The sequence below is a fragment of the Chaetodon auriga genome, chromosome 14 (genome assembly GCF_051107435.1).
Source record: "Chaetodon auriga isolate fChaAug3 chromosome 14, fChaAug3.hap1, whole genome shotgun sequence".
NCBI classification, from domain to species: Eukaryota; Metazoa; Chordata; class Actinopteri; order Chaetodontiformes; family Chaetodontidae; genus Chaetodon; species Chaetodon auriga.
In genome coordinates, this window is record NC_135087.1 from 6,470,080 (window position 1) to 6,495,617 (window position 25,538).

Consider the following 25,538-nt stretch of genomic DNA (forward strand, 5'->3'; position numbering starts at 1 on the left):
ATTTATGGATTGTCTCCATATAAATTTTATGTACTGGATGTCACGCAGTGAGTTTTTATTATGCAGTAGAACTTGCCTGTTCTTTAATTTACTTCCTTTGTTCTTTGGACAAGACAGAGTAACCCCCCCACACTTAAAAGAAGCCTCATGTATGATTTACAATATGTAGGTGTTCTCTTGCAGTAGCTTCCTGTGGATACCATTCCTCAGTGTGTCCATGGAAAGTTTAATCAGATCTGTTGTGGGAGGTGTATGCAATGTGGGAAAATGTACTTAGTGTCAGTGTTTTTAGATTTATAACATCATACATAGATATAGCAAAGAGACATCACAACAAAAAATAAGTTAATATTCAAATCTAATATGAAGTACAATTAAAATAAAAATATCCCATATGTATGTTGTGCATATATCTGCATCTTAAGAAAAGTCAGAGCAGAGCTGCTTGTCATCTCCTTCCTGAAAGGTGGAGCTGTCTCTTCTCTTGTTCTCTTTTCCATGTGATTGCACTTGGAGGACTTAAGTCTGGAAGGGACATTATTTCCTTCTCCCTCAAATGTATGCATGATGACCAGCATGTTTTCTGCTTGTCTTTTGGTAGAGCCCTTTTTTTATTCTACCAGTACGCAGTGCAAATAAATTTGAGACCTTTTTTTTTTTTAACATGATCTGTCTTATACTGACAGAAATAATTATTTTTTTTTAAAAAAACTACAAAGCAGTTGAAATCATACTGAAAGGGAAAAAATAGATTTTAATGACTCAGTTGCTGGTTTATTAGGTCCATCTAGCTAAAACTAATCCAGGCTAATATGGCACTCCTGCAATAAATCTTTCATGAAGGTTATACTGACAGGTGTTTGTGTTATTTAGCCTAACCCTGTCTATATGAATAGGATGGACCATATATTAGAAACACCTGCCAGTTTAACACACTATAATTCATTAGCACTTCAGACTGCAGCTTCCAAAATGTCAAGTTGTTTTCAAAATATTTTAATTTTGTGAATATCAGACTGGATCTTAATTTTGCTTCATTTACCCAGATTATCGCAAAGGACAGTGTTTGGACCGTCATGAAAGCAGTTCCAGTGGATGTCCTCTTACAATTTTCATACAGCTCTGTGACTGTGATTAGGTTTGACTTTGTGTCCTTCAAGGTATAATAACACTCAAACTACTGTTCTAACAGTGACAGCTCTGCCTCTATCTTAAATCACCTCTTAAGTAGCACAGTGACACAGAGTCTGAGCTCCCTTTGAGACCATCACAGTCAGTTCAGCTGACAGCATCAGTTGCACACTGTGTATCCTGGATGTTAAAATCTGCATGGCCACAAATGGTACTCACCTTCAGTGTATGAGCTAATGATGCCCAGTGGACAACCAGCACTGTAAAATACTGAGTTATTTTCAGCTTCACTGGCAAATCTGGCATCTGTGCCAGTGTCATACATGGTTGCCAGATTTCAAACAGCTGTGAGAAGCCACTCTGAGCTCCATTGAAACGAGTCGTGTTTGACGATTTGCCATATCTTTGATGTCTTCTTTTTTCAACAAAGGGAGGTGTACCTGGAAGCATGGTTTCTCTCTGTATCCTCTCTCTGAAAACAGAGTGCATTCCAGTTTATTGTAAAACAGGTTTGCCTTTGTTTTCTGTTTGATATGCCATACATACATATATTTATAAATCATTGTTCACAACAATAACATCTTAACAAAAGAACTTAACATTAAAAATATTATCCTCCATTCTAATTGGCTTGTTATTAATTATGCCATCCTTTCTGCATAGCCTCAGCTGCTTAAAGTAAAATTTAATGGATGAATGACTGGAAGGAGGACAAGGAAATAAAATGTGCTCTGCTGGGCTCCATGTTAATAAAAACAAGACCGCAGTATTGATTTTTCTACCTTTCAAATTATAAGGAGATACAATTTGTTTGCTCAGGGAAGGAAGACATTAAAGTGACTTTCTGATCTGGTTTTGTGCTGGAAGAGGCTTGCAATGATAGTCTTTTCTCCAAACACACTCTCACACAGACAAGCTCTTGAACAGGTACTCATAGAAGTAAAATATTTAGCCGTGCAATTTCAGTTAGGTAAAGTACCAATATATAACCATGACAGTAATGTTTTAACCTCAGCGTTTACCTCAGCGGTAAACATACTTCTGCATATCTCTGAAGGCTGTTGTTTTATAATAACCATCTACCTGTTTGTCCAAGAGGGAACAAAAAAAAGAGGATATGAGTGTTGTGGTGATAGCTGTGATCAGGAAGCTACAAAGTGCACAGTGTGCATTTCTGTGAGGAATGACGGGAAGTTTTCTGACAGTTAGTGTATCGTGTAGGCTACAGGATGGACGGAGCAAATGAAAATGTCTCTTGTTGTAGTCACAGTTGGCAGGTGAGCTTCCTTTCAGGTTTTATTAGTTATATTTATATACTAAAATGTAATAAAGACATGATAAAAACGCAAGATGGTTCCCAAACATAGGTACTCACTCCAGACTTAATAACTTTTCATCAATATAATGCATGCCAGAATATGACATGGGATGACGTGACTGTATGTCAGTGCTGAAAAATGAAAAATAGATTGTACTATGTGGGCCAGTTGTATCTCTGTGTGGAGTATGACAGCATATGTTTGAGCAGGATTATGCAGTCAGTGCATGGCCAATTTGAGAAGTAAACAATCTGACTCAACCACCAGGGTCATTTGGACCTCTCCACACATAATTACACTGCCAAATGCAGCTGAGAGGATCAGAAGAACACGGCCAAGCCTGCATTTAGACAAGGCTTTTGTCTGCAAGCTGATTGTAAGGTTACATGCAAAATGTTTCATCTGAAAAAATTATTCAAGACGATATTTTTACTGGCTCCAAAACTGGCTTTTGCCAGATGGTTGACTATATGGCTGCTGTTCGTTCTGTTATTGAGAGCATTTCATAAATTCAGGATAATAAGTTTTAGAACCAAGTTCGTGATACATTGTTAAACATTTAAATATATTCCCCCATAGAGCTGCAATGATTAAAAAAATAGTCAACTGGCATGAAATTAATCTGCAACTATCTTGGAACATATTAGTCATATTACTTGTATCAGGTCCTCTAATGTCAGGATTTTCTTTGTCATATATGATAATGAAGTAAACATCATTGTAGTTTGGATTGTTGGTCTAATCAAACAGGTTCTCAAAATAGATCACAATGGGTTGTATGGAACAGGCTTTTCTCTCAATTTCCTGGCATTTTATAGACTGATTAATTGAAAATGAAAGTAATAGTTGCAACCCTTGCAGCCCTCATACTACATACTTATGACATAATACAGTATAATGCCTTTTTTCATGCATCATCAAGCAAGTGGGGGCATCCGACTGTAGTCCGGAGTATTAGGCAGACTGGGTGAAAATACTGAAGAAATAATGGAGAAAAGACATTAAGCCTGAAGGGAAAGATAAACACAAATAAAGGAGAGGAAAGTGGGACAGAAAAGATAAGAAAACTAGAGGTAATGAATAAGGAGAACAAAAGACAGAGCTAGCAAGGAGGCTGTGATGTAAAGGGACAGCATGTGATGACAAAAGGCTGGACTGAGAGGTAGAGATTTTCAATCAAGAAAATGATCTATGGGCCATCGAAGCTTGACAGTCCTCTGAGAGGGTGAGCCAGATTGGGATGAGCTTTCGATCAGAACTAGCCTGCTCACCAGTGATGTGACCTAGAAGGAAAAAGAGCCAAGTGAATTAACAAATCTCAGCAGTTTTCGTGTCTCTGAAGGATCAGTGATTGGTTAGCAAATAGCATTTTAATGCAGAAATGTTACATATTAGGCCTTTAATCCCTTCTGTTATTGTATCAAGCACATTGATCTTGAAATCTAAAACTGAAACGCTTTGCTTTAGTAAATGTATTCATTGACTCAATTAATTTGAATTGCATTAGGAGCCTTGGTATGTATTGTGTGAATTGTGTAGCCTATTGCAGAGAGATCATTTATAATGCATGGATTTAATTATTGAATTTTTTATTCCTGAGTGCTTATGCTTGACTTAATACGGTTTAAGCATTCTGCATTATTAAAGTTTGTATGATATTTTTACGACATGACCACTCGTATCTTCTAAATGCACCTCAGGAAAAGTTCACCTGTTCAGGGCATTTCACAGTAATTTTATTCTGTGACAAAGGAATTTGTGCAATGACCGACGCTGAATCTGCATTGGAAATTAAAAGTGGAAATACTGCAATGAACGTAAAGGCAGTTGATGCAGAAACTTGTAATGAAATCCAAGTTAGGCTTGGAGCCAAATGTCAGCCTCAAGAAAGGGCCATATGACCAAGAGATCAATTCTGGCTTGTGATTATGCATATTTAATCACCATGTCAGTTTTATTGACTTCTGAAGCATGGTATCTTTGAAGAAAGTATCTCTTTCCAAGTGAAATTCATTTTAGAGTGAAAAATTAGTGAGAAAAATAGATGAAATTACAGCAAAATTAATGATATATGTGCATTTTAGTAGTTAGCCAGTACTTGCAGAACAGGAAGGAATGTTTGAGCCTGAAGAGATCAATGCTTAATAGCTACACTACAATAAACGGATCAAGACTCATCTGTCACAGAAGAGATGTCAAACACTGAAAGTGAGACCTCCCATGGATGTCGAAGTGAAAACAGGTTTCCAGGTTCATTTTAGATCCTCATGCAATTCTTATGATGTCAGAGCATGCTTGGCTAGCTGCGGTTAGCATCCATTAATGGATGTAGTGGCTGTAAGGTTGATGTCCTTGGAATGGCAGAGGAGGAGATGGAACATCTGAGAGTTTAGACAAGGAGGCAAATTGAGTTGAACAGGGGATGTTGTCATCAGGTCTGTTGGGATGTCTGCGGTTGTCAAAAGGGACATGTGCAATCAGTGAGCGTGATCTTCTGAACATTTGAAGTACATCATTGCACTGTTACTATGCAGTTCTCTGAGAAACGGATCTCCCAGAGGGGACAGCCAACTTGTAAGTCTGGCAGAGATGCTGACTCTGACTAGACAACAGGGATTTCTGCTTTACGTCAATTCATGAGACACCATCGTTAGCCATTTTACATTAGTCTTTTCTCAAGTCATAGGTCTAGTCTTTTCTTCATCTGGCTTACTGCTGTGGACTGTTTTTCAAATCAAATCAACGTCTCCTCTGCATGCTTTTCCCATGGACAGTTTCACAACAGAAATGTCCAGAAGGTATTTTCTTTCCTGATTGGACCAATTCACTTGTTGTTCACACCATGTAGAATGACCTCATTGTTGGGCCCCACGATCTTACGTTGCATGATTGACAGCTGCCCTTGACTCTTGCGTTGTGTCTCACAGGAGGATCAGTGGATGTTGTGGTCTTCTGAGGGGTGAGCTGCCACACTGATAGTACAGCCGGAGATGGTGTGAGCTGGCAGTCATGTCTCAGAGGAACACGGCGCCGTCACACAAGGATAATTACCCGAGCACGGGGTGAGGGGCAGATGAAATTATTTCAGCACCTCTAAATTACACATGGTCCAAGGAATATGAACAATCCATAGGCTGCTTCACCACAAACCAGAACCCTTTAGAGAGCCTTGTACAACTGAGGACTACACACGGTCTCTGTAGGTGTGAATTGTGTTGAATTTTAGAGGGAGGTCTCCGTATTTGTTTCCAGCTCCACTGAATTAAACATGCTCCAAGGAATGGGAACAATCTGCAGGCCGCCCCCACTACAAAAACACACTGCCATCCAGAGGGGATGAATTTCCATGCATGTAATTTAACTGAAATTTAAAGGGGATGATTCTCTATTTGATCTCTGCACTGCTGAATTAAACATGCTCCGCGGAACAGGGACAATCCAGAAGCTGCTTCAAAACAAGCCGGGATCCGAAACAAACCACAGGGTGCTTTTGCAATAATAGATAGTAATAATGGATATTTCCAAATGTGAGTTGTGCTGCATTTTATAGCTGAGGGTTTGTTGGAGTGTCCTGCATTTATATCTGTGCTATGTTTTATTAGCTAATGTTTAAAATCCCGATCAGATTTGGTGCTGTAGACAAAAGGTTTGTTCTGTGCCTCCTGTCTGCCCTCTTAATCTTCTTTGGAGTTTCACTGGCATCCTTTTTTTAATCCAGACCCTTGGCTGGTTTCCATTTGTGTCATGAACCTGTATTTACTGCTGCATGCCAGAGGACAAAAATGTGATTTTTAGTTTTCATTTTTGGAAACAGTCTTCATTTTTATTTTGTGTTTTTCACAAAAATCATGCAGCACTAATCCTGCTCAGGAGTCAGTGTTGTTAAGAATCAGTGTACCTCCTTTCACTGTGGGAAAAAAAAACAATTCGTGCCCATTTCTGTTCTGTCTACCTACCATTCAGAGAGAGCAAGAAAAATCTCTGTGTTCAGTGAAGCTGGTCTTTTGTCTCTGTCAGCAGTGAGAGATATTTGCTCAGTGACTGACGGGATGAAAAGTGGGAGCAGAGCTGTGTATTGCAGAACCACTGTAACCAAAGCAGTTCAAACAAGACCAGGTATTCCATATGCAGTGTGTGTATCTGTGACTGACACCATGCATGTCACAGTGCGACCCGTCTCATCAGACCCTCATTTGGGACTTGTCAAAATCCACTTACCACTCAGACATGACTGGTTAAGCTCTTCCTCTGATCCCCTTTTTCTCTGTAGGGAGCTGCAAGGCTGTCGATCTGGACTGGGCCCTTGGGTCCTCTGGAACAGCAGACACTCATACACACACACACACACACACACACACACACACACACACACACACACACGCATTTCATAGATCTATTATGTATCACTGCTGTCACATGAAACTCTTGTTGATTACATTACTAAGGCTTGCATGGGGTTTATACATTTCGATACCACTTCAGCTTATGAAAGCATTTCAGAATCCAGTGAAGAATCAAAGAGAGAATATCAAAAATATGTTATCAAGCTAAAAAGGTTGTTTTTCACTCATAGACCGCTTTCTGAATGGCTCACTGCCTTTTCTCACGGTTGCATTTTAACACTCAACCCACATTAAATATGTATATATTAAAAAGATGTCAGTATGTATTTAAAGATTTAACTTATTGATACCCTGAAGAGAAGTATCATAGCATACAGAACCTTACCCAAAACTAACGTGCGGATATTGTAATGTATGTGCAGAACTGTTAGAGCAGAGTAAAGTGACATTGTTGAAACAGTACAGTTGCAATATATATTACATATGGTGGTATTAGCATGTATAAATGATGAATCAAATCAAGCATAATGTGAAATGATCTAAATATAATCTTAAGAGTATGCTTACTGTAATAACTTGGAGGGTCATCCACTTTTTCCAAACTTAGTCGGGCCTGGTTAGATTCTGCTGTAGTTAGAAGGGCAGAGCATGTGAAAACTTTGTGTTTCCAGTTTCAGTGATCTAAATGTTAAAACTTCAGATGAATGATTTCTTGACTGTCTGTGATTTCAGAAAATAACCTTCAGTAATACATCCATCAAAGGTTGGTGTTATGGCAGGTTTTGCCTTAGGACTGGACTTCAGAGATTTTCCATGCAGTATGATGCTGAGGTCTGGTCCTGATCACATATGCTCGTCTCTCCACAGATGCATGAATTGTGTCTCTCACTCTGTTGAGCACGGAGTGATCTCCGCTGGGATCAAAGCTCAGGCGCTCCAGGTCATCACTGACAAAATCAGGAGCCTTGATGGTAATAAGAAGGGAGCTTTATGACAAGGAGGAATGGTGTCTATCCCTGGCTCCTCCTGTGCTCCGAGGTGACGAGCAGCCCGCTGCTGTGTAGCCAGGCGGAAAACTGCCCTTTCTGGCATGAGCTGCTTTGGCCCTTTGGCACTGTGCGCAAAACATGGTCCTCTACCATCTCCACCATCCATCTGTAGCTCAGCATAATCTGCAGCCTCCTGCTGCAGATCTGACACCCGTATTGTTACCTCCTGCCGCTGCTGCTCCCTGCTCTAGAGTGTGTGGTCAGTTGCTCAAGATCAAGATTAGACGTAGCGAGGTCACAATTAGACAAAGATGCTGAGGGTTATTCCTCCACACTTAATCTCACTGACTAATACTGCAAGCAAATGAGGTCACCACCCCGATACTTAATGCCCCATGGATATGTAAAGATGCCTTTGCTGATATGTAGACACACTGCAGCAGTGAGCAGAGGAGGAAAGTCACATTGCTGCTGCTTCTGGATCTGCTTATACTTCTATAAAGCTCAGTTGCAAGTTGACTAATATTTAGTAATTTATTAGTGCACAGAGAATTATTTGATATTACAGCACTTTGTTTAGACTAAGAGTCCAATTTACTTGGCTTTTCAACTCACTAGCATGAGCCTCGCACATCAGTAAGCAAGTGAAAGATGTTGATGTAGAGTTACTATTTGCTGCCCCCTGCTGGTGTGCCTGTTGCTAGTGTTCAAAAAGATTTTATGGTACATAAAGCCTGATTAACATTGAGGCATGTTTTTTTGGATTATGTACAATATACCTGCTCTTTTGTAATTTTATATTTTTATGTTCGTATTACTTTTATAAAAGATGGAAGCAAGGAAATCTTTCATGTCACTTCTAATAGGATGCTCTTTTGTTTGCCCATGTGTATTTGTGGCAGATTTATGATGTACATCACGTCATGTTGTCATGCTTTTTCTTTAATTCAGTCAATTACTAATTGCTGAAAAACCATAGAGGAAAGTGCATTTGAGACTACAAAACAAATTTAAAGCCAAAGTAATAAGATTCCTTAAAGTAGGTTAACAGTTTGTCCCAGTAGGATGGCCCTCCCCAAGGATTCAATGGTAGGGAAACTTTGAAGGTGCTCTGTAGAGTTTTGGTGCCATGCAAGCACACGAGGACACACATGCACTCGAGCACATGGGCAAGGTAATACACACTTCTGCACCTCGATCAACAGTCTATGGTAACGCATGAAGCAGCGTTGCAATTATGGCCGCAACTAACGATTATTTTCTTTATCAACTAATCTGCCAAAATGTCAAAAATTGGATACACACGACACAATTTTGTGAGAAATGTAAGCATAACTTTTGGTTGTTTACAAGAAAACTTAACATGGTACCTTTACAATAAGTGTTGAAAAAAAAACAAAAAAAAAGAGAAATGTACATGTGCAAAGACACAGAAGTGTTGTCACAGACTTCCATAAGACTGTGGTCAGGGAGAAACCTCCATATCAGCAGAGGGAGACATATCTGACCAATACTCTGCATTTCTTCTAATGCCGGTACAGCCTGACACATCGCTCTGAACTCCACTGCAGACATAAACATGCAGGCAGGCACACTCTCACACACTGAGAGGTGGTGGTTTATTTGAACATGTGAGTCAGCCAGTCCCTGTGGGCCCCAGCTGGAGAGAGCAGAGCGCCCCACCCAGAGGCACCAGCGTCACATGTGGTTGCAACTCCCCCAACCTCCCTTCAACCAAACTCCCTCTGATTTATGCGTGCCGGACACCCCTCCCCTTCACTTCAGGATGTATTGTCCTCCACTCACTGAGCTGAGATAAGTTTCAAAACGGTGTCTTTCACTTACGGCAGTGTGGTGGAACTGAAGAGCAACTAGTGCTGGTAGCTACTGTTGGCCGCCAGATGCCTGTTTGTGGTGAGTGTATTTTTATGTTTGCACTGGAATGCGGTCCTATGGTTAGAGCGAGTAGTTTCCTGTCGATTCATTGGGGAAAAATATAATTTATATGGCCTTGTTTCAGAAGACGTCTTGGTGTATGCATCTTTCCCCTGCGGTGTTGTTTGCTGTTGTAGTCGGTTAACGAAGATTTTCATTTAATAGAAAAGGCTTAAACAAGTCAGAGCTTGTTCTCGTGATCTTTTGAAACATCACTCAATACGCTGTTAAAGACATCGACAATAGTCTTTCATAGTCGGTGATGTTTAGAACATGACATTCTCTGCTGAACTAAGATCTTACTATGACATCTGATGAAACTGAAGTTGTTGCGTTGATTGACAGATGAATGACAAGGCTATAGCAAGCACATGTGTTTGATTGACTTATTTTTTCATTGTGGGGTACATCTTTTTGAAATATGAACGTCAGACGGGATATAAACAAAGACACTTTTCAGTTGGTGCTGCTCTGCTAGATGTGGTATTCTGTGCAGTACACTTTCTGACAAACCTCTTGTAGGTCAGACTGGAGTTGACCTAAATTTACTCTCAGGACATTAGTCATCAGAGAAGTTGTCAGTCATAGAAAATTAAGCTTTATGTTCTCATCTGAATCCTGGGATACACTTGGTGTTGACTTATGAAGCAAGACCATCCTTCAACATCTCTGGCTCAAAGCAGGGTGAAGCAATACAAATTATTTGCTGATAGTTTGTGACCCAGGTCTGACTGCCTAAAAGGGTGAGACAAGACAGAGGAACTGTAAAAACACTCATTAGACACTCTGGGCCCTGGGGGCACGTGGATCTTTTGTCTGCCTATGAGATGCTCAGTGCCTGAGAAATGTGACACCACTCTCTCCTTTTCAAGCCTCTGTGGTTGATGTCTCATGCTGCAATTTTGGCTTAGAGACCATTAATTTGGAGACAGTGGGAAATATAAAGCACACTGGAATATTTTCCCAAAACTCCTATTTTGCAAGAAGTTTTGGCACGAGAATGGAGCTCATATTGTTTATTTGATTTAACATTCGCTTCAGTTTGTTTTCTCTGTGCTTAAGCTGTGTTTACATTCATCTGCAATGAGGATGTGTACATGCACCGTGTCTAATAAGCACTCAGGGCAATGCAATATCATGTGCCTGTGTCACAATAGGCTGTTTATGTGGATCAGTGGCAGTCTGAGGCAAAAGAGAGGCTGCAGCCAGGCACAGTGCAGAGCTTCTCAGTCGGCCTCAGCCTCGATTCTTGACTGTATGAAAAGCGGCCAGATTTTCAGGCCATTTTCGACCCGGGGGCATGTCATTTACTAAATGAATGGCCCTCTTTTCTGGACAGTTGAGCCAGTCACAGTCTATCATGCCACGAGACAAGTGAGCCCACAGTATTACTTTCCACTGCAGAGGACTGTTTTCAGCGGGCACATTTGCATACCTTCAGGGTTTGGCGTGAGTGAAGCATAATAATAATAATAACAATAATAATGTGTGAAACAGTTTATGGACATACCAGATGGCTGTTACTGATGATTTGATACAGCTTTTATTGCCCTTAACTCGTGACTGGGGTCTTACATGTTTTATATTGTATTTGTCATATTATCTGGTTATTTGTATACATTATGAATTACTCAAGCTGTCTCATTCATTCACACAGCAGCAGAAAATAGTAATAAAATAGGCAATGTAATTTAAGATTAGAAATTGGCAATCGGATATTATTTGGCAGAATTTATGTTGTCTTTTTCCCAATTTACGAGAACATCTTCAAAAATGGTTAAATAGATGTTCTACCAGCATCCTCCGTGGGCCTGAAACTTAATGGGTATGACTCAATCTTAGATCATTAAAAAGAGGCTTTCTAAAAGACAACTGAAGCTTGGATAAGTTGCTTCTTAAAAACAGCTTCAATGAATATTTTCATAATAGCCACAAATCACCTGAGTACTTGTATGTGAAAGCAGTCACTTGTGGAGACAAACCCAAAGATAATTATCACCCGTCTCTGCAGCCTCTCTCAGCTCCAGAGACGCAGCACAGAGGCTGAATTTCACTCCTCTCATTTCTAAGATAAGATAAGATAAGATAAAACTTTATTAATCCCCTGTAGGGGAAATTATGTGTTACGGGCAGCAGCAATAGTATCAGGAATATAAAAGGAGACATAGAAGGGAATAAAACACATAGAAGAGCCAGATATTCTCCCTCAGAAGTTGGTGTAGACCAAAACAGAGCTAAAAGAGGTGTGAATAACTGTTAACTTAACGTTCCTCTGTGTCTGCTTGATGTGGAAATAGACAACTGTTGGCTAACATGTTAGCTGAAACAACTTTATAAGGCAATGACATGTTAGTGTTGCCCCCCCCCCCCCAAGTGTATCCATACTCTAATCATCTCAGATATTGTACAATTAAAAAGACAAACAAAAAGGTTTAAACATGCATTATTTACTAAAAGCCTGAACATTTTGGACATGAAGTGGAACACTTTGTTGTCTATGCTGATATAAAACAAAAGCCAGGCACCATTTTGTTTCCCCCTCGATGTATTGTGCTGATGCAAATTCGTTGCATATGAATGTCATTCTTTGGAGAAAATAAACATTTCCAGATGGAGCTACAGGCTTCTGCACTTTACTTTGACAGTCAGCAAAATTTGATCAGTGGTTTCTCTTGTCAATAAGTACTTACTGTATCTTTACCAACAGACAGTTTGACTTATATGGTTTAAAATGCTTCTTCAGTCTAGAACAAGGAAACAACTGATGAGGAAACCAACCCTGTGTGTTGATTCTGGTCCCAAAGGTCACTAGGTCATAAAAGTCAGCAAATATTCTCAGAAGTGATTGATCTCTCATTCATTCCTTCTTCCCACATGGCAGAAAGCACATACTGTAACTTCAGGTCGCACAATTGTAGGAAACTAAAAGGGGTTACAACCAGGAGGGTTTGCTCAGTGTCAGGACAAAGACTCATCTGACTGGGTGATTCTGCTTTTGTGATTTACGGCGGACTGAGCCGTGGCCTCTTGAGTCGACTCCTGATGACTGGGAGAGAGCTGAGTGAGAGCTGCGTCACACGGTGCTTCCTCTGGCCAGGGGGTCAGGTCTGAGGAGGTGGAAGGGGTCGCTGGGCAGGAAGACGACAAGCCGGAGAAGTCGGAGGCAATATCACAGCTGGACGTCGCTGATGCTTTTACACTCCTGGTGCTTTATCTCAGTGTTTCCTGGCTGTTTGTTTTGCTGATGTCCGTTGTAAAGCTTGAAACAATGGCTTTAATCCCGACAGTGGTCAGCGTTTACATCGTTTGCCTGCTGTTTGGCATCTTGCTCAACCTCTGTGGGGTTTTCCTCCTCTGGTCTGTGGTCGTATCTGTGTGACTTTGAATACCTCTTTATCTCTTTCAGGATGGCTCAGTGGGGAACCTTGATGACCTGGCTCAGGAGTATTCTCAGTATTACGGCACCTCCCTCAGTGACGTGTGTGAAAGGATGGAGGAGCTACGGAAACGCAAAGTAGTGCAGGATGCAGACATGGTAAACTTTTATCTCGGCATTATTGAGTTTCTTTCTGCTGCCATCTTACTAATTTACCTCACTGACTTTTAAAGGAAAAGTTAGACATTTTGGGAAATACGCTTATTCACTTTGTCCCTGAAAGTAAGGTTAGAAGATTAGCACCATTTTAGCATAAAGACTGTAAAGAGGAGGCCTAACAGCTAGTCTACCCCTGTCTAATGTTGACAAAATATGGCTACCAGCACCTCTAAAACTCACTAATGAACATATTATTTCTCATGTTTTTAGCCAGGCTGGACCTTTAAGTGTCTGCTTAAAGTTGTTAATGTTGTTCTGTAGATGTACTTTAGGTAATGTATAATCTGCCTCTGGAGAAGCTCACATTTTTTGTTACATTGCACGTTTATTGACATTGTACAGACATGTCAAATAAAAAATCCTAATAGTTGAATTTTTGAATATTGTGTCTAAATCTGCTTGAAATTCAGATATGTTCAAACACCTGTTTGCAGTAAAGCATTTGCAGAGGTCATAACTGGTGACACATAAGTGTTAGCTGGTGTTATTCCACAATGTGGGCTAAACGTTTCAGTTAGCTGAATATTATTTCTATTTCTGTGTTGTGATGGCACTGTAATTTACTCCTCCACTTCCCCTGCCTGTGTGTTTCAGGGAAAGGTTGACTCAGTGGCCACATCACTGCAGCTCCGCTCACAGATCCAGGTGAGTGTCCAGCTCTGAGTGTGTCAGACCCCCGGAGAAGGCAGCTTCCTCCTCTGTACGTCAGCAGACAGGCTGATAAGAGGCTGTGGAATTGCCTTGTCATGATTATCCAGAGCAAAACCAAAGCAGAAGACTAAAAAGTAACGTATGACTGACTGTGAGGCAGAGAGCTGGCCTTGAGACTGTGCCCAGATGTGAGAGAATAGATCCGAAAGTGTGAAAACATGTGACTAGTGGCGTATGTGTGTTTTGATTAGCATGTTAAAAGTGCAACAAATCACAGATAAATGAATACCTCAGATTTCTTAATTGTAGCTGGTTCAGTCTGTGTAAGATACTTTGTCTGCTGCTTATTTTTCTGCCTTGCTTTAAAGGAAAATGACATTTTAAACTTACATGTTGCTTGTTGTTTGGCACAAAAATTGCAACTCAAAAAAATCATCTTAAAAAAAAATAGCTCAGTAAATTGAAGCATTGCCTCTTATGCATTTAAATTAACACCTTTTTCTTCTCCTTAAGGAGTCTCTTGGACTCAGCAGTACCACCTCCACTCCAGAGACCGAGAGAAGGTAAAAACAAACCCCTCATTTGGAAATCCAAAGCTTTTAGTATTTCAGTGTATATTCAGACACTCAGAAAGGCCCAGTATCCTTTGCTAGGGACGGTACTGGGGTGACACATGATTGAAAACATAGTTAGAAACACCACGAACAACTCTATTAGATAATAACAAATATGGCTGGAGCTGTTATTTTATCCAGATGATGTGTAGTGTTGTGGCTTCACAGACATTATTATCATTTAATTCAAGTCCTATCACTTCTGGCTGAACTATGATTCCTCTTCCTGTATTGTCTCTTTGTGCCTCTCGTGCCTTTCCTCTGCTTCCTGGTGCCCTCCAGTCATATTTATGAAGTGCTTCTGTGTCACCTTCAAACTTCCTTCCTTCCCTCCATTGTTTCTTTTCAGGGATTTCAAAGATTAGTCATATCTTGTCACCAGAAAGCTGAATATGATGAAGCAATTGGGTGATGACTAATCATAAAGCAACATATTGATTTGATTCGGCTTGTTAAAGAGTCAAAACCGTGAAAATTGAGCGAAATCCATGTTTTTAAGTGTTATCATAATAACGAATAGGCATGTAATATTCAGAACTTGGACAGGATCACAGCAGAAAAAAACATTCATAACTTAAGTGTTCAGCTAGGATTCACAGGAAACTTACACTGCCCCCTAGTGGGCCAAGCACATAATAATGCTCGGGGGAAGCTGATTTTACCAGTGTCAGTAACAAGTTTTAAAGCATTATTTGTAGCCCTACGTTTTTGAGGGTGTATTTGTCAGTCAATATCTTATAAGTTTTAATTCGTGCTTTCCTCCTTGTTTGTGTATTTTCCTCCTGATCCCCCTTTAAATCACGGTTTAACTTGTTTATCGACAGCAGCACACATTCTCAAGTTTTTATGGGAACGCTTTCTTGTTCTTATCACAGTGCATGGGGCACTGCCACTCCAGATTGTCACTGTTAGCTGCTATCCAAATAAATTTCAAGTGACAGTTATCAATTTTCACGCCAAAATATTTCAAATATTTAGCGTCTCCCACATCCTTTCTACTGTAGAATATGAAAGAGGCAAACGGTGCTGATGTCTCACTCGATAACCCTGAATAGAGTTTGAAGATCACGGTGCACTGCTTGCTTCATCAGCTGTCTGGATTGGTGTAAAATGAATTGTTCTTTCATCTGTTTCATTGTCCTCTGATTTTAACAGCCAATACAGACAGGTTATACTCATATTGATGATATTTTCTGACCAGCGTAATGACATTTTCTAAGTAGGTTAATGGCTGCTTAAGACAAAGTGGCAAAGCAAATCGCTTCAGTGTCAAGAAAATGAAATAAACGACCTGTCTTTTAAAAGAAGAAGAATTAAGATATGAAACAATTATTTAACCAAACATGAACAAAAATGTGTATTTCATCACTGGTCACAGACTTTTTTTTGTAGTTGTGATCAGGGAGAAACCTTTATCACTTCATCCATGAACAATATGACCACTAATATCTCATTTACAAAACAAGAAGTACAGTACAGTACTGTACCCAACACCAGCAACAAGTGTCAACTGAGAGAGAGAGAGAGAGAGACGGTTATAGACAACAAACAGCCCAGAGAGATGAAGAATGAGAGACAGACAGACAGACAGGCAGACAGACAGAGAGAGAGAGAGAGAGAAAGAGGGAGGGTGAAAGTGTGCAGGGAATGCAGAGGCCACGTTAGTGCTGCTGCTGCTGCAAAACCCTGACTGGACATGAAAAAGACTCTATTGTTCCTGTGATGGCCGTAGAGCACTGACCTCTGTTCATCGGCCAGAAGCAGCCAGTCTTTTTCATCTGTTTTGACTACTTTGATTTCCCTTCACTATGATGCTAGTGTCATGAGGCATAGAGCACTTTTGTGAATTTTTTGTTTTTTATTTTTTATCTGACGCAAGTCCAGAGGATAGAAAGACATGTTAAAGGAGATGGTGGGATAGTCGGGAAAATGAAGAAAATAACTTTGGACAACAGGTAGCGCTCTGTTCAGGGCTTTGAGTCCTCACGCGAACTCGCCAAAATTAAGTTAATGAAGTTTTGTTTTGATTTTTAGGTTTCCCGTGCACAAATCTAGCTCTGATGATGGATCAGGAGGTAAGTTGAGATTACGTGAATCATATATTTAATGCTTCTTTGTAAGTACAATCGGATTGGTGTTCCACCTCTCTTACACTGAAGTAAACAAACAAAAAGCCACTGCAGAAATGTTTTTGTATGTATTAATGATGATAATATTTCTTCTTTGCTAGTAGTCAGGACAATGTGGACTGAGTTTTTTTTTTTTTAAATACTAAAAATACCTTTATGTTTGTATTTTGAGAATATTGTAATTTATTACATAACCTAATGCTTTGGTATTTGTTAATTCAGAGCAGGTGCTGGAGTTTTTCATTGTCTATCTGTAATATGGATGTGTTAGCAGTCATTTTATGTTGATGCTGTGTTAGACTTTTTTTTCCCTCTGCACTAAATTAAACTGAATCGTTGTACCGTAAAGGAAAATGGGACGGAAAGAGAAAGAGCAAGTCTTTTTGGCAGAGTTTTCGAAAGTCACAGAAAGGAGTGATGCGTCAGACTTCAAAAGGTATGATAAGACGATAACACAAAAAACACACAAAAAGGAAATGATCTAAAATATGTCTGCAAGGATGACTCATCAACATACGCACGACTTTTTATTATTTGATGTTCAGGATTTGTTTTAAGAAAATGAAGTCAGCTGTGTTTAGTCCCGTCAGCTAACATTTCCACTTTTTACCCGACAGGTGATGACGTTGGTTTTGTGGCCAGTGAAATCACCATGAGTGATGAAGAGCGTATCCAGCTGATGATGATGGTGAAGGAGAATATGATCTCCATAGAGGAAGCCTTGGCGCGGGTACGATGATGTGCAAACTTCTCCTCTTTGCCGTCATGTGGAGGTTACAGCTGCTGTGGTTTTATCCTTTTGCTCAACTTTTGAGAGTTTGCTGTGGAAAAGGGAATCGCTGTGTGTGTGTGTGTGTGTGTGTGTGTGTGTGTGTGTGTGTGCGTGTGTGCGTGTGTGTGTGTGCGTGTGTGTGTGTGTGTGTGTGTGTGTGTGTGTGAATGAGAGGCCAATTGTAAAGTGCTTTGTCCATTACAGTAGAAAAGCGCTATATAACTGCAGTCCATTTACCATTTAATCAAAGGGGTCAAGTATCCAGTTGAACCTGACCTTTAAACACTGAAAACAATTATTTGAGTTGTTTTCATTTACAAAAACTCTTTATTCTTATTATAATATTTTCAAACAGGATACAAGGTGATTCCTCCAAAAGCCCTGTCACCTTCTTGAAATTTTCAATAGATTGCAAAAAGGTTTTATTGAGTTGTAGCTGTGGGCAAATCTGAATTCATTTATTAAAGCTGGAACTTATCTGTTGGGTAGATCTATCCACTGGTGGTTGAACATTTTCAGCGTTGTGAAAGTTATCATGTTCTGATGTACGTGTGTGAATGAATACACAAAAGCAGTTTTAATGAGTCTGTGCCAGATGTTCAAGAATAAATGACACATCAGCTGGTAGATAAATGTACTCTGCATCACAGACTAACGGGGCCATCTTTTGTTGCAGCTGAAGGAGTTTGAGATCCAGAACAGACTGACGTGCAGGTCTGATCCCACTGAGTGGACTGACCCCTCCAGTCCCACCCCTAATGAGTTGTTCAACTGCAACGTAAGTCTCTGTTAGCGCCCAGTCTGAGGGCATCTTAGTCGCTTTTTAATGCTGAATCACAGCTTCAGGCAGCTTGTTGTGCATGAGGGCCTCCGATCTATCAGTGCCAAGGCTGCTGAGCTGTTGACAGCGCCCCTCTCTTTCCCTCTGTCCCTGTCCCACCGATGAACCGGGGCCCCTCTAAAGCCCTGCAGCTCAGGGCCTTCTCCCAACTGCAGGGCACTGGGCGGACTTCTATTCATCGCTGTCAAAGCGCTAACCCCCTATTGTGCTGTAGTGAGCGGGTGGATTCAGCACGGGGTCCTGTTATGCAGGCCACAGCTCTTTTATGCATGGGTGGGGTGATTAGGGGGCTCAGGTTCAGGGCACATTTTTCAGATTCATCTGGATGGCCTGACTATTTCTCTGTGCTTTGTGTGTGTTCTCCTCTCACTTTCTCTTTGTGTGAGTGTGTGATGATTGCACATCTGTAGCCTCTCGCTGTGTCTTTATTTATTTATTATAGGCCACCACTTTGTCTTCTGATGTGTATTCTGAGATGTGCTTTCCGCTCATGATTTGGTCACCAGATGAAACCTCAATACACGACCTGTCTTCAAATGTACCTCCTCTTCACTAACCATTGTTTCATATGATGGTTTAGGTGATTTCCAAGCAGCTAGCTTTCCCACGTAGAGAAAGGCCTTTATTGTCTGTTGCAGATGGGATGGCTGTTTGCATGGGCCTCAGTGTCATCAGTGTGGTTTCCTACCACATACTTATATTAAGCTGCAAGGACTTTCTACCGCATGCTCAGCAGCTACTTGCAGCAGCGTATGCAGCCTCAACTCAGCTTACGTACCTTTTTAATTTCTCACTGGCAACAATCTACTGCTAACTGATATTTTACCGTAACTGCAAAGCTCCTGTGGTGAGATGAAGCATTTCCGAGAAATAAAACTGTCACTGGTCTCTCCTGACAGCCTTGTGACCTGTCAGACACTGAACAAGAGGAATCTGTGACGTTCAGGCGACTCCATAAACTGGTCAACTCAACCCGGAAGGTGAAGAAGAAGCTGATCAGAATTGACGAGTCTAAGAGGCCTGGAGCAGAGGGTACTGAGACCACAAACACACTTTATGTCCTTAAAGGCCGTGCGGGTGTGGCAGCCATCATAGTTTTGAAGTGTGTGTTTTCACTTTAATACTATGTAATGCTGCTTGATTTAAAAAAAAAAAAAAAAAAGTGTAAGAGAAGTTGAAGTTTTAATGCAGGTCAAATCCATGAGTTTGTCGCTCTATATGCAGCCAAGATGTAAAAGGCAGCGGGTGTTTACAGTGAAAACATAAATACAGCACCGAGGACACCACGATGTGACGCAGAGTCTAGACAAAATATCAGTAATTGTGATGGATGTAATTACTGTTTGACTATACATATTTACTGCAATGACAGTACTTACAGTGTGTTCTCACTAGTTGTGTAGTCTGTGTGAATATATGTTTTGAAGTCTACTGTTTCCAACATTTTTATCTAACATGCTTTTGTCCAACATGTTTACTATTTGACAATTTGAATGCAAAAACATGGAAGTAATGAGTGGTAGCCAGTAGATGTCCCTTTGCAGGCTGCAGAGGAAAGGCCTCTGAAACAGCTTGTGTACTGTGGGACACTGACGACACAGCATAAAAATGACATTAGATCATTTTCACCCTCATAAGAAGAATTAAGTTAATGCATGTAATTTCTAAACAAGACAATTTCATTTCCTTTTTCCCATTTCCCTGTTTTACCCTCCAGAGTGCCCAAATATAGACGGTCTTCCCTGTGGAGATTCCAGCACCTCCCTGTACTCAGGTGTGCAGAAGAAGCCTGCTGTTTGCCCCGTGGACTCGCTGGCTTCAGCCCTGCGGGAACAGCTCACCTACGACAGGGACTCTGACAGCCTGACCACCTCCCCCTCCTCCAGCAGCCTGGACACCTGCAGCAGCCAGAAGATCTTCCAGGTCTTCAGCAAGTCTAGCGTGAGCCCCGTTCATCAGGAGACGAGTGTAGCGGGGGAGGTGAGGGAGGCAGGTGAAGGCAGCGGCTCTTCCTTCTCTGAAACGGATGTCTGCAATGATAAGGAACCCAAAATCCCTCGCTCAGTGACCGACGGAGAGCTCCGTCAGCGGATCCTGAACCCACTCAGCCACCACGGGGTGAGTACAGAGGAGCCTTTGTTGGGAGATTATTTGGAAAGTGAGGCATTTTGTAAGATCCTGCATTGAATTAATACTTTGTCAGTTGCATCCTTTAACCTCTTTGATTTGGAAGTCCTGTATCCCCCAAAATGCCCAGTCTCAAACAGACCCGCACTGAGCATACACAGTATCTCTGTCCTATTCTTATTTTAATGTGGTCCTTGCTGCTCAGGCTCTATATTTTCTTTCTATAAATGCCCTGCAGTTGTCACATCAAACCAAACCAAACTGATATCAATCAGCGTTATGCAAACCGCCCTACGCACACAGTTCCAGCACCTGCACTCATGCATGTTAATGTAAATATTGTCAAAGTCAATTTTAGAATCAGTAATACGTGACTGCTTCAGTAAATAATAGAGACCAGCCAGTACTTTGTATAACACTGTCAGTCATTTTCTCCCTAATGTTAAGCTCGGTTGCCCCGAAAACATTTTTGTGTTTGCCCATCATGTGTTCTGTGGTGACCCAACTCACTGCAGGAACGTATATTCCCCGTTTTGCAGCTTAAAAATAATGACATATCAACAAAAAGTCAAATTGTAGCATATGTGATGGACAGAGCTGGCTGCTACAGCATGTTCTCGGGGTACAGTTCCTCCATTGGTGGCTAGGTGCTTTAAAAACTCACTGTATTCGCCAAGGAAAGCTCACCTACTTATCTGCATCTCTGCTCATGAATTTCTTTTTCTCACAGAGAGCTTGTAGCTTTGGAGGTTTTGACCTGACCAACCGCTCAGTACAGGCGGTCCTCTCTGACCATGATAACACTGTGCGTAACCGCCATTCCTCCTTAATTTTCATAGACTGAATCCATAGTTGAACTTGTGTGTTTATTTGCCTGTGTTTCTGCCTTTTGTGTATGTAAATTAGAATAAAGACGGAGATGGTGTGAGAGATGCCATTAAATCTCCAGCAACATCTCGGATTTCCCTGGGCAAAAAAGTCAAGTCTGTGAGGGAAACTATGAGAAAACACATATCCAAGAGATACCACTGTTCTCTGTCTGAACAGGTAAGTACAGTACAGAGGCATCAGCAGTGTTACTGCTGTACATTGTCCATATAGCCACTGTTGAGAAGAGTGTGAAGCAAAGCTAATATTATTCTCTTCTCCTGTGTCTCCTAGTCAAGTACAGATCGCATATCCAGCTGCCCTCACTCGCCTCAGACAGACTCCGACTCTTTGGAGAAACCCAAACTGAAGCCAGGAGGGTCCGTGGAAAGCCTGAGGAGTTCCCTCAGTGGACAAAGTTCCATGAGTAAGTCCGTGTGTTTACAGTGTGCATGTGCTTTATACGGGTGTCCTTGCAAATAATTCTCAGTGTTTGTTTTAACATAGCCTTGGAACACCAGATGTGTGCTGTTTATCAGAAAGGTGTTTCAAGGACGCCTTTGAGGTAGTCTAAACTTTCTGGTCTGACTGTGTTTGTCTGCATGGAATAATGTGTAACATAATGGCACCCCAGTCGGATTAAAAGACATATTTACAAATGTTTTTCAAATACTAACACACCCATGCAGTTTTGTGGTCTTGAAGCGGCTCATTTGTCTTGCTGTGGTTTCTGTAGGTGGTCAGACGGTGGGCACCACTGACTCCTCTAACAGCAACAGAGAGAGCGTGAAGTCTGAGGACGGGGAAGAGGACGAGCTGCCTTACCGCGGACCTTTCTGTGGACGCGCTCTAGTTCATACCGACTTCACCCCCAGTCCCTACGACACAGACTCCCTCAAACTGAAGGTATGACTGCGTTATTGATCCAGTAAACCACACAGCACGTAGAGATGAGCTGATGTGAGCTGACGAGCTCCACTCGTCTCTGTGTTGCAGAGCGGAGACGTCATCGACATCATTAGTAAGCCTCCGATGGGTACATGGATGGGGATGCTCAACGGTAAAGTCGGCACCTTCAAGTTCATCTATGTGGATGTCCTGAATGAAGAGGAGGCAAAGCCCAAAAAGACGCGCAGGAGGCGGAAGGCCCGGCAGCCCAAACCCACCTCTGTAGAGGAGCTCCTCGATCGCATCAACCTCAAAGTAATAAGCTTGACTTAACTCGTGACTTTGCACACAGAACCAGCGCTGGAATTTTCAATGTTCATTTTATTTCTCAAATTTATGAGTGTTAGGTAAGAGGAATACCCGTGGCTGATGGCTTAAACTTGGTTGTGGCCGTATTTAAAGAAATGGTTTTACAGTTGACAAAATACTCTTCTTCAGTCTTTTGAGGATGAGCAGATCGACACCTTTCTCGTGTCTGTATGCTAAATCTAATGCTGAAACCAGGAGACAGTTAGCTTAGCTAAACATACAGACTAGAAATAGGGGAAAGCAGCTAGCCTGGCTCTGCCCGAAGGTAAAAAATCCAGTGTTTATTTAATCTGTACAAGAGCCAAAGTGTAAAAATGACAAGTTGTGGTTTTACAGGGGATTATGGGCTCAGCTATTTCTTGGCCAGGTGCTAAGCTAAATATCTCCTGGTTTAGCCTCATATTTACCGTGCAGATATATAAATGCTGTTGATCTTTTCATCTAACTCTCAGCACAAAAGGAAATAAGTGTATTTCCCAAAATGTAGATTGCATGCACCAAGTTCTTCTTACCTGTCATCTACAGGTCAAAATCCTTTTCAGCAGTTCTGACTTTATCCACTGTGCAAGCTCCAATCAGTGCTTTCTATCTGTGTGCATCACCCGCCCTCACCTCTCCACAGGAGCATCTTCCCACCTTCCTTTTTAACGGCTACGAGGATCTGGACACATTCAAGTTGCTAGAGGAGGAGGACCTGGATGAGCTGAACATCAGGGACGCCCAGCACAGAGCTGTGCTGCTCACCGCCGTGGAGCTGCTGCAGGAGTATGATGGTGGGTCAGGTCATCAGCGGGGCGCCATGTCTCGCCTGAACACTGCACATGTGGAAAAACACTAAAATATTGTCAAATACAAGTCAAACATGCAGAGGCACATCTGTCAGATATAATATTCTTTATACACGTTTTAAATATGAAGGATATCTGCTATCCCGTCATATGTAATGAAGGTGAAAATGGCAGTAAAATGGAAATCGATGCACCTCAGGATTGAAGTTGGTGTGAAAAGTTCATGATTAGCCATGGCAGCATTAAATTTAAAGATCTGTTAAAGGTCCAGTGTGCAGGATTTAGGAGGATCTACTGGCAGAGTATGGCAGAAATGGAATATAATATTCATAGTTACCTTTTTTTTTAGTGCATAATCACCACCCAAACTAAGAATGGTTGTGGTGTCGTTAGCTTAGAATGAGTTCTGTATATCTACAGAGGGAGCGGGTCCTCTTCCATGGAGTCCGCCGTGTTTCTGCAGTAGCCCAGAACAGACAAATCAAGCACCGGCTCCAGAGAGCACCTTTCGCATTTTTTGCATTTTTAGCGCCGACTGTAGGGGAGGGCTGTTCAGCTGCAACCTGCAACCTCACCACTAGATGCCGCTAAATCCTACACACTGGTCTGTTGGTAAATCTACTCCTGCTGACTTCAAAAGCGACACAGCGCACGCAGAGCTCCCCGCCTGTTTTCTCTTGAGATCATAAGACGTGACTGTCTGCCCCCTGTTGGTGGCGTTGTGCCTTGCAGGAAGCAGCGACCCAGAGCGGAGCAGTCAGTCTGGGGGCTCACAGGAGAAGCTGCTCCTGGACAGGCGTGGCCTCCCCGGAGACTCCCCGCGGGACTCCGGCTGCTACGAGAGCAACGAGAACCTGGAGAACGGTAATGACAGCCTGAGTCGCCTGTGAACACTGTCTTCGTCTTCTGCCCTCTTCTGCCTCATCCTTCACTAGAAAGACTTGCGCGCTCTTCAGTCCTTCCTGACGCTCGAGTGTTTCAAGCCGCCAGATTCAGTTTTCATGCTCCTCTGGAAAGACTCTGCTATCGTCACATTCACCTCTGGTGCTGTTTTTTTTCCCCAGCATCTCCTTCTTCTTCCAGTCATACCTTCTGCTGTTTCTGCATCATTGACTCGATCTGTTTTGCAGTCACTTTTTTGTCTGTTCAGTGCTTTTGAGACCTGACACTACTTGCCTTTCTTTACAAGCATAATATTCATAATGGGATAACACAAGGTTCTCTGTTAATATGGGATGAGAAAGTTCACTTGCATCATATTAAACTGAGCAGTGACCTAAAGACATTTTTCACACCCTTGACCAAATTATATGTGGAGCTACTTGTAGGTCTACTCACAAATAGATCTGCAGTTGTGAGTTGTGTGGTGGTTTTTGCGTTTGCTGAAAATGGTGACTGTTGAACCGGCGCGTGATAAGATTTCAATAGTTTAAAAAAACACTTCTCAGTAGTTGCAGTACATATTTACCGTGAATGCTCGCTTTATTCACAGCTGTATCATTCTTATTGTGGTTATTTGGTTCAGCTTAAGAAAAAAAAGTTGAAAAATTGTCAAAGTGCGAAGAATTGTGTGTAATGTAAATGAGGCTTCTTGTGAATGTCAGAAGGTCATGTGGTTAGAGAACTTCGTCAGATCAGCCACGCTTGTACAGTGTGTTTCTCTCAAGATTTTGCTGTTTGTGTGTATATTTTTTTAGTCCAGTAAAACACAACGTTGCACAATATTTTATCATGTGCCTGAAAACTGCATAATGCAGAAGAATTAAAATATTTACTAAATACTATGATTATACTTGTTAAAATATGGCATTTTGTATAACTGTAAATGCACTAAAATGCAGACTTAGGACAACCTTAAAAATGGTTTAACAGAGTTCAAAGTTAAACTCATTCTAACACTTCTGACAGAAGTGTGGCAGGTTGAGGGTCTGGAGTCTTTCTGAAGTGTGCTTCTGTCATGGTTGAGCGTGAGGAATAAATTGCTCCATGCTTTACCAGACCTGACTGCTTCCTTCTTTTCTTTCATCCATCATTCATTTTTGGCTCAAGTGTAGATGTCGTCTTGAACTCGCTCTTGTCTTTGGGCATCCTTTCCGACGCTGAGCGCTCTGCTGCTGTTCTGTTTACGTCACGTATATTTCACACTTGACCAGCACCTGCATGATCCGCACACACTCCAC

At 41.5% G+C, this 25,538-nt stretch overlaps 1 protein-coding gene across 3 annotated transcripts in view; it reads left to right on the top strand.

Annotated features, from left to right (window-relative positions):
- sash1b (SAM and SH3 domain containing 1b) overlaps positions 1-25,538 on the top strand; it is a 48,202-nt gene that overhangs the window by 20,821 nt on the left and 1,843 nt on the right. The window contains exons 1-17 of one of the 3 annotated variants that reach the window (XM_076748213.1): positions 9,618-9,696; positions 13,124-13,252; positions 13,907-13,957; positions 14,477-14,526; positions 16,612-16,652; positions 17,056-17,142; positions 17,324-17,436; positions 18,155-18,256; positions 19,219-19,351; positions 20,037-20,437; positions 21,177-21,251; positions 21,353-21,493; positions 21,608-21,740; positions 22,050-22,219; positions 22,310-22,516; positions 23,193-23,343; positions 24,091-24,222. In XM_076748213.1, coding sequence (XP_076604328.1) covers positions 13,208-13,252; positions 13,907-13,957; positions 14,477-14,526; positions 16,612-16,652; positions 17,056-17,142; positions 17,324-17,436; positions 18,155-18,256; positions 19,219-19,351; positions 20,037-20,437; positions 21,177-21,251; positions 21,353-21,493; positions 21,608-21,740; positions 22,050-22,219; positions 22,310-22,516; positions 23,193-23,343; positions 24,091-24,222 — 2,032 coding nt within the window. In that variant the 5' untranslated portion in view covers positions 9,618-9,696; positions 13,124-13,207. Of the gene's footprint in view, positions 1-9,617; positions 9,697-13,123; positions 13,253-13,906; positions 13,958-14,476; positions 14,527-16,611; positions 16,653-17,055; positions 17,143-17,323; positions 17,437-18,154; positions 18,257-19,218; positions 19,352-20,036; positions 20,438-21,176; positions 21,252-21,352; positions 21,494-21,607; positions 21,741-22,049; positions 22,220-22,309; positions 22,517-23,192; positions 23,344-24,090; positions 25,358-25,538 lie in introns of those variants that run through there. The other 2 variants (XM_076748212.1, XM_076748214.1) reach the window with 2 other exon arrangements.